The 8,807-nt window shown below is 33.4% G+C and overlaps 2 protein-coding genes across 2 annotated transcripts; both read right to left on the bottom strand.

Moving 5' to 3' along the window:
- Positions 1-479: 479 nt before the first annotated feature.
- Positions 480-1,950, bottom strand: LOC128241450 (uncharacterized). Its single transcript, XM_052958378.1, has one exon. It carries the CDS (start codon positions 1,752-1,754, stop codon positions 1,053-1,055), a length of 702 nt encoding a protein of 233 aa, XP_052814338.1. The 5' UTR covers positions 1,755-1,950; the 3' UTR covers positions 480-1,052.
- Positions 1,951-6,698: 4,748 nt separating this feature from the next.
- LOC128240946 (complement C1q tumor necrosis factor-related protein 5-like) lies at positions 6,699-7,421 on the bottom strand. The gene has a single exon (XM_052957935.1). The coding sequence runs from the start codon at positions 7,419-7,421 to the stop codon at positions 6,699-6,701; it is 723 nt and encodes a 240-aa protein (XP_052813895.1).
- Positions 7,422-8,807: the final 1,386 nt, after the last annotated feature.

Raw genomic sequence — 8,807 nt, forward strand, 5'->3', positions numbered from 1 at the left:
GTGTTTCGAGATTTGCTATTTAAACTTTTTACATCCCTCCAATAATCTTATGGAGATTTACTCTGCATTGTTTTAATCTCTTTTTTGAATTGTTGTTTATTATTTTCAACAACAGTTTTAATAAAAAAAAAATTGTACTTTTACTAGGATTTTATATACTTTGTTTATTCATATCCGATTTGCAAGACTTATAATTTTGTTGACTACTGTGAAATTCTTTACGGGCATTATAACAGTTATTATCAAACCATTTTTTTCCTTTCGTCCGTAGTATTTTGTAAACAATGACACACAGGGATGATAAGTGATAGTAATTATCAATATCATCATGATTCCTGGTGCAAAATAAAATTGTAAGATCAAACATGAAGATTTTCAATGCATCGTCTGAACCCACCTCAATCGCAGTGCAGTTTATTATTTCATTTGACACGAAAAGAAGCTGACAAATGCATACTAATAAATATATTAACAGAAAAAAACAGCACAAACTATTTATTGCCTAATTCATAAACAGCATACTGATAATCAATATCAAGTAATGTGCAAATGAAAGTATAAAAGGACATAACAGAGGTTATTCGACTCAAACCATTACGGTTTCTCATCATAGAGATATACAAAATAGATTAAAGCAATTTGTAAACAATAAGCAATACACGAGTATGAGTTGCATCATAATTATGTCATATGAACAACATGATACTTATATATTAAGCAATGCATGAGTTCACAAATACGAAAACAACGGAACAAATACTTATATTTTATCACATCATGAAAATTATATCATAATGCAAAGAAATCAAAACATTACATAATGATTATGAAAGCATACACACACTTAACAACATATTGAAATCAGACAAGTAAAAGAGTAACTACATAACACGTATCAAGACGCAAGGTAGTCTTAAATTAAAGTTTTGTCATTTCATATGAGGCTGCTCCTGTCAATACCTAGGAAAAATATCAGTTATATTCCTTGTTATGTTCATAGTGCATTATAGATTTAAAATTTGTTGTTTGTCTCTGTGACACGGTTTCCCTCATTAATTATGTAACAAAACACCCGAAAAAGAGCTCCATCGATAGTCATCTTCATATAATTCATCTGGATCGTGGTTTGATTGAACCCAAACTCTGCTCGCCTTACGTAATTCAACGATATCATCGGCAGAGGTACAAACTGAATCTGTGGCATCCCTATGTGCTCCCTTGGTGTGTATTGTCCCATCGACCATGACGTCATATGTAATGTATTTGCTTGATGAAGTACACAAATGAATAGTGAATAAATACACGCCCTCTACTGGACAGGTGAATACTCCTGTGGTATTATCATACCCGCTACCATTGTTAAACATGACGTCCTTGAAAACCATTGTTTGTCCTTTGTCCAATGACAGGTCCATCATTCCTCGAGCCTTAAACATAACAGTCGGGATCACAAAGTCATCTAAACTGGACTGAACGACACTTTTCAAGCTGGTTTTCAAGTCATCATTTTCTTGTTTAAGTTTCTGCCAATCGTTTCGGAAACTCTCAAGTTCATTTTTCATATCTCCTAATTCTTTTCTTATTGTCTGTTCTTGCACTTCCGCTTTATACTCCATTCGAACGAGTTTTTCCAAAACCTTCTCCTCAAAATCAAACTTTGAGCAATGCGGTTCATTGCACTTTACTTTACCAAGGTACGTGACTATCACACAAACAAATAATAAACACAAAATCGGTGATCTCCGAGCCGCCATTACGCTGGATAAATTAATAAATATTAGAACAGTACATGGATTAAATTACTTCCTTTGTTTCTGAAATGTTTTCCAACTCACAGCACTTGTGTTTCAAAACACCACACAAAGTTATAACCTCAACTTCGGATATAAACAGCTGTTTCCACTTTGTGCCTTTGGTACTAGAGCTCAAGATAGATTATCGTGAAAATACCTAGAAAATAAACGTAGACGTATTCAGTGAAAAAGGCCGTTGTTGAATACGTTTATGTCGAATGAAACATATTATGTGGGTAATTCAAAGAGTTTATACGTATTTTTTCCATTAAGTTAAAATATTCCATTTAAACATATTGATTAGGCCATTCTATACATTCACCGGAACAATCGTTGAACTTGATTAAGTTATTAAACTATTATTCATTTTAAGTAGTATATTTCATTTAGACTTGTCAATATTAAATCTCGAAGATGTGATGAAGTAAGCAGTTACTAATTGTATAAATTGCTTTGTTAGTTCAATGAAAACACGTCTTTGAAGAGTTAAATTATATGAATGGAGTTTGATTCATAATGATCATCAAAATGTGTTGATATCTTAAAATATGTTAAGCGGATCTATCCACAGAAGGCAGAAACAAATTATTTTTGTTTATTTATACCTGTATATATACATATAGGTTTAAATAAACAAAGTTAATTTGTTTCTGCCCCCTGTGGATCTATCAAGTATAAAAGCTGGCCAATGTTATGGACTGCAAAAATGTTGTTGACTATAAGGTAAGTTGCTGCCGTAAAGGAGATGGTGGATACAGACGGATGGATTATGGTTCGATAAAATGCTTATAGTGTTTGAATTTCAGAAGAAGGTATACATTTTCTAGTCTTATTTAGAAACTAGGACAGTTTCTGTTAAATGACAATAACCTAGCTTATGTTTGGGGTGGTGTCATTCATATACCAAAAATCAAGTTATGCAGGCCACTCTGACACTTTTTAACAATGACTTATTAATAACAATGCTTTTTTGTACATCGGATATTGTTTTTGGTTTCTGGTTCAGTTCCAGGCCATTTCCACAAACACGCACTATTTTACAATGCGGCTAAAAGCACACAGATCGCTCTCAAAACATTTATCAAATATGCATATTGTATGTTACCCTTGTACTAGAATGGGTAAATCGCGAACCAATGTCATCGACAAAACAAGTCATTTCGCATTGCGGCGCATCATATAACAAATCATAACGGCTAGTACAGGAAAGTGATCAGGAAATGATCGTCGTTGTAAGTAGAGCGACTTGCTATAATGCCACTTCAGAAAACAAGCCCATATAAAACTGGGTGATGTGCTTAACAAAAGTGTGGCTGTGGAGAATAGCTGTGAGTTTTATCGAATTTGTTTCAATCAAAGTGAACAACTGCATTGGATGGGTTCTAGTTTGGACATTAAAAGGTGCGTCACTTTGAGTGCAACTTTGGACGTGCGCCCGCTCATTTCGAAACGTGGCTATCTCAAGTATTAAATGGTGCAGTGTAGTTATTTTGATTGACACCACTACCAAACATGTTGATATATAAGCTGAACACATCGGTTACTTCCCTTTATAATACAAATACTCTAAAACTGCGTAAAAATATATAGTCGATTATATTGCAGCTTTCAAAAGAAGCTTATTTCCACAAAAAAAGGTTGGTGGTAATTTTTTTAGGTTCGGTCGTACAAAAAAATAACAACTATTTTCTTAATATTTTTTGAAAAAGTGTGGTAAATCCGCGGAACGAAACATCAATTTGGTGTGGCCTAACTAACATTGTAATAAATGTTGTTTACTATATGAGTAATCATTCCAAACACATGTGGTTTCATTTTGCCTCCTGAAATGTGTTAGTCACAAAAAGGTTTTTGCTGTCTGCTAATGTTTTTAAATATCCCTCAGGACGTTTGACAAACACTCAATTGGCTGAGAGTTTATACAACTGTAGCTGTTGAAGGTGTCATACTAAACCTTCATTCAAAGCCGGCAGACGCTACATGTATATGCGTGTGGTTACATCTTATGAGGGTACTATGTTTTAAAGGTTTTAAAGTATTGTGTAACTGCTTATGGGTTTGTATATTACTACTTAGTTGCATAAACCTTATAACTACTTAAATATTAAGTGGTTTAGCATTGTTTAACACCAGTGAAAATTAATGCATGTTGTTTAGCCATATATAGTTCACGTTATACATGTTAAATTGATAGTTTTAGTGATAATATTTTACTGTTTATTAGACAATTTGATGATTTTTACGGTTTATTTAATGTAAACTTAAGTTCTTATTTCATAAACCTATGGATATTTATGAAAGTTTAGGTGAATAATGAGATTTTTCTTTCCACTTTATCCTTTCACTGATGTATGAAATATAGACAAGGCGTTTTTTTAATAAATTATGCAGAAATTACAAAACGTCCAAGTCGCATAATTGGCATGAATAAAGGTAATTCTAAAAGCAAATGCTTTTGTTTTGTATACTCTGTCGAAAGTCTGCTTTAAACACACCTTAAAGATGCACTCTCACAGATTGACCATTTTACCAACGTCTTTTGTCTTGAAATAAGCCAGTTTTTGCGTGTCTGGAAATCGGCTGAAAAAAGCACAATAGCGATATGTTACTTTATGCGTTTTGTTATATGACTGATTTGAAGGCAACGATACCAAAATCAGCTGATCATAAGACAAAAAATAAAATAAGAATAAAAACCGTCAATCTGTGTGAGTGCAACTTTAACTGTAAAGTATAGGGCATAACCTAAATCAAAATCACGACTTTTATATTAAAATGGATATCTAAGAATAGATACATTAAGAAGTAGAAAATGTATGATAAATTTCTACCTCTTCTTAATTGCTCATAGTTTCTGAATCACTCAACGGATACATATACAAACTATCATAGTAAAACTTGATAAATTTCCTGAATTCGAATGTTCATTTCGATCGTACTTTGATTGATAATCGACACATATTGTTTATCATTCTTCAGATAATGTTGAAAATCCCTTTCGGTTAATGCGAAGTAGATAAAAAGGAAAGTGTTATAAATAAGCAATTTACCACTTAATTAGTTAGAACATCAACTGGACCCTCGAGAAAACAGTTTTCACAACAAAAGAACAGACACTTGAAACTCAAAATGCTGTGAAAATGGAACAGGTACGACTTTACCTCTGTTTTTTTTCCAATATATAACAGAGAAAAAACCTCAATAGCTAAGGAAAAATCGTATGTAGTTAATGGGCAGCGTAGGATCAACAAACAGCCCATCTCGAGCTTTGTCGTTTAAAAATAAATAAAAAGTAGCATGCATCAAATGACTCTCATGAAGGCATAGAAATAGGATTTCAAGATTAAAAAATCATATGAAAATGCAGTTTTTATTCATTAAAGCCAGGTCACAAGTCCACCGGTGAAAGGTACATCACATGTTCATCAATAGTGTAGAATCCATGAAAATGGCCAATGTTCACATTTTCCCATAGCCTAGCAGACAACAGGGCTAGGTCCAGACATATCCTAGACTTTAGAGATGTGTGAAAAGCCGTTTCGATTGAAACAAGATAGAAATGCTAAATTCTAGCAAAACTAATGGCAATTATACGGAAACACCGGCATTAAAAAATATCCAAGTATTTACTAAGGTTAACCTCACCAATTCCAAATAATGCTACCACATTCCAACTATTAATAACTATGCAAGACACTTCTAAGGTGGCACGCTCACATTCCAAGCCAGAATAATCCAAATGATAACGGATACTCTTCAGTTCTGTTCTGTTCTGCTGGCCAGTCGCCAAAGCAATTACTGCAACTTGTCGAAATCATTTGGCGAGGGTTTCAGTAAATCCATTGGATTATGCAACCAAGTGATTTTTTTTACTTATGAAAAATAAGTCTTGATTGTTTGATTGATAACTGGCGACAATACAATGAAAACTACAGAGACAATTCAGCTGCTAACTTGTATCTATACCACTGTTTAGAGGCACTGCTAATTAGTATTGATGAAATCTACTTAAGACAAACGAACCCAGGACGCCTTGGTGAGTAGCGAGTGCGCATTTGATAAATAACCTTGTTAAACATGCTTTGATTAAAGTATTATAATTCCGAACTGTCAGAAATAACGTTATTTGAAATGTTTGATCGATATCTGAAGATATTGATTCATTTGACTTATCTCTCTATAGTTAATTTAATTTACGCAGCAGTATGCATTGTTTCGACCTTACTATTGTTTTACCCTTTTCCCTTTATCACTCTTATGACCACACTATCGCAAAACATTTACAACGTAATGCTTCGTGTCAATATACTGTTTTAGCATTTTGTTATAATTTAGTCTTAATCCTTGTTAATTTTTTAAACAGAAATGTATTTTCTTCCGTAGAAATTGTAAACAATGATTCTCAGATTTGGTAATATAATGGTATTATCGTGATTCCCGGTGCTAAAAACATTTTTAGATTAAACATGTATCGTCCGTACCCAACAGCGCAATTATTTGTTTCATTTGACATCAACGGTACCTGTCAAGGGCTTACTTATTGATATAAGAACAGAACAAACAACTCATATTGTTTATTGCCCAATGCATAATCAACATACCGATAAATCCTTATAAGTTATAAGTAAACTGTCAAGTAATGTGCAAATGATAATATAATTATACATGATTATGAAAGCATGCACGCAAAAAACAACCTATTCAAATCAGAAAAAAAGTAAAATAGTATAAGTTTATAACACGTATCAAGATACAAGATAGTCTTACACTAAAGTTTTGTCACATCATATAAAGCTGCTCTTATCAACACCCACGATAAATATGAATTATATTACTTGTTAAACTCATAATGCGCCATAAATTAAAATTTTGTTGTTTGATGTCGTTGTGACACGTTTTCATTTATTAACTATGTATCAAAACACCCGAAAAAGAGCTCCATCGATATCCATCTTCATATAATTCATCTTCGTCGTAGTTCGATTGAACCCAAACTCTGCTTTCCTCCTGTAATTCAACGATAGCATCGGCAGAGGTACACACTTGGCTTGTGGCATCCCTATTTGCTCCCTTGGTGTGTATTGTCCCATCCACCATGACGTCATATGTGATGTACTTGTTTGTTGGAGAACACAAGTGAATGGTGAATAAATACACGCCCTCTATTGGACAGGTAAATACTCCTCTGGTATTATCATACCCGCTACCATTGTTAAACATGACGTCCTTGAAAATCATAGTTTGTCCTTTGTCCAATGACAGAACCTTCATTCTTCGAGCTTTAAACATAACAGTCGGGGTCACAAGCGACTCTTTATACGAAGCAATCTGATCTAAACTGTTTTGAGCGACACTTTTCAAACTGGTCTTCAAGTCATCATTTTCTTGTTTAAGTCTCTGCCAATCGTCTCGATAGCTCTCAAGTTCACTTTTCATGTCCCCTAGTTCCTTTCTTACTGATTTTTCTTGCATTTCCGCTTTATACTCCATTCGAACGAGTTTTTCCAAAACCTTCTCCTCAAAATCAAACTTTGAGCAATGCGGTTCATTGCACCTTACTTTACCAAGATACGTCACGATCACACAAACAAATATTAAATCCAAAACCTGTGATCTTCGAGCCGCCATTACGTTGGATAAATTATTAGAACAGTACATGGGCAAAATTACTTTCTTTTTCCTGAAATGTTTCCGAACTCAAAGCACTTGTGTTTAATCTCAACTTCGGATAAAGGCAGCTGTTTCCATATCGTGGATTTCGTACTAGAGCTCAAGACAGATTATCATGAAAATACATAGCAAATCTCTTCTAACGTAGACGTTATTAGTGAACAAAGCCGCTGTTGCATACGTCTATGCGAAACGAAACATATTACGTGGGTTCTTATACTCATATTTGCCACGAAAATTTTGCTACACTTGATTAAGTAATTATATTATTATTCATTTTAAGAGGTATATTTCATTTACATTTGTCAATATAATATGTTGTGTGATAAAGTAAGCAGCAACTAATTGTATAAATTAGATTACATTATTAGTTCAATAAAAACAATACTTTAAAAGGTTAAATTATATGAATGGAGCTTCATTGATGGTGTTCATCAAATTGTGTTGATATCTAACATTATGTTCAGCTGATGTTTTAAGTATTAAAGATGGCCAATGTTATTGACTGCAAAATTGATGTTGAATATAAATTCATTTACTATATAAAACAAAAAATACATAACCGTGTACATCGTGTATATTTTGTGGTATTGCAACTCAGCGATCTCGTACGTCTGTTGTGAGTTAACAATATATCATAACGTTTTGAAAGACTCTTGTATAAGTAAAGTTTATGGTAAATTGACAACATGTTTAGAATTATATGCTCTGAACATCAAACAATCTATTTTTCATCGGCGAGATGCCAAGTTTATTACAGGTTCCGTTCCAGGCCAGTTCCACTTACACGCACTTAATTAACATGCGGATCGAAACACACAGACAGCTTTCGGAAACGCCATCAAATCTGCATATTGTGATGCTCAGGGACAATGTTTATCATGTCAATAAAGAGCATAATTTTATTATTATATTGTTAAGAGTGCTACATTCAAGAAGATGGTGTTAACAATAATTTTGTTTTGCTTAATCAATAGATGATTAGAAATCCGTGTTCGTTGTACAACTTCAATAGTTATATCCATAGAAAATTACCTCGATCTAGATGCAATGCAGTGCACCACCTACATCTTTGAACCATAAATTATAACGACAAGCGATGTTTCTTGTATCTAAGGTTCAAACCTGAAAACGTCGAAGGACTTTTTACAAATAACGGAAATAACTTTATTGACCTAAATTCCGATTTGTTCAATGTAATATCTGTTTCCTAACATATCCATCTTAGCTCGCACATGTCTGATAAGTAGTTGCATTGTGATAGTTCGTCTTACTTTTAAATGATTGTGTAGAGCATGAACTTTGAGTAAATCACAGTGAAAGGCTATACACTGTTTCTAAATC

This window comes from Mya arenaria, chromosome 7 (assembly GCF_026914265.1).
Source record: "Mya arenaria isolate MELC-2E11 chromosome 7, ASM2691426v1".
NCBI lineage: Eukaryota > Metazoa > Mollusca > Bivalvia > Myida > Myidae > Mya > Mya arenaria.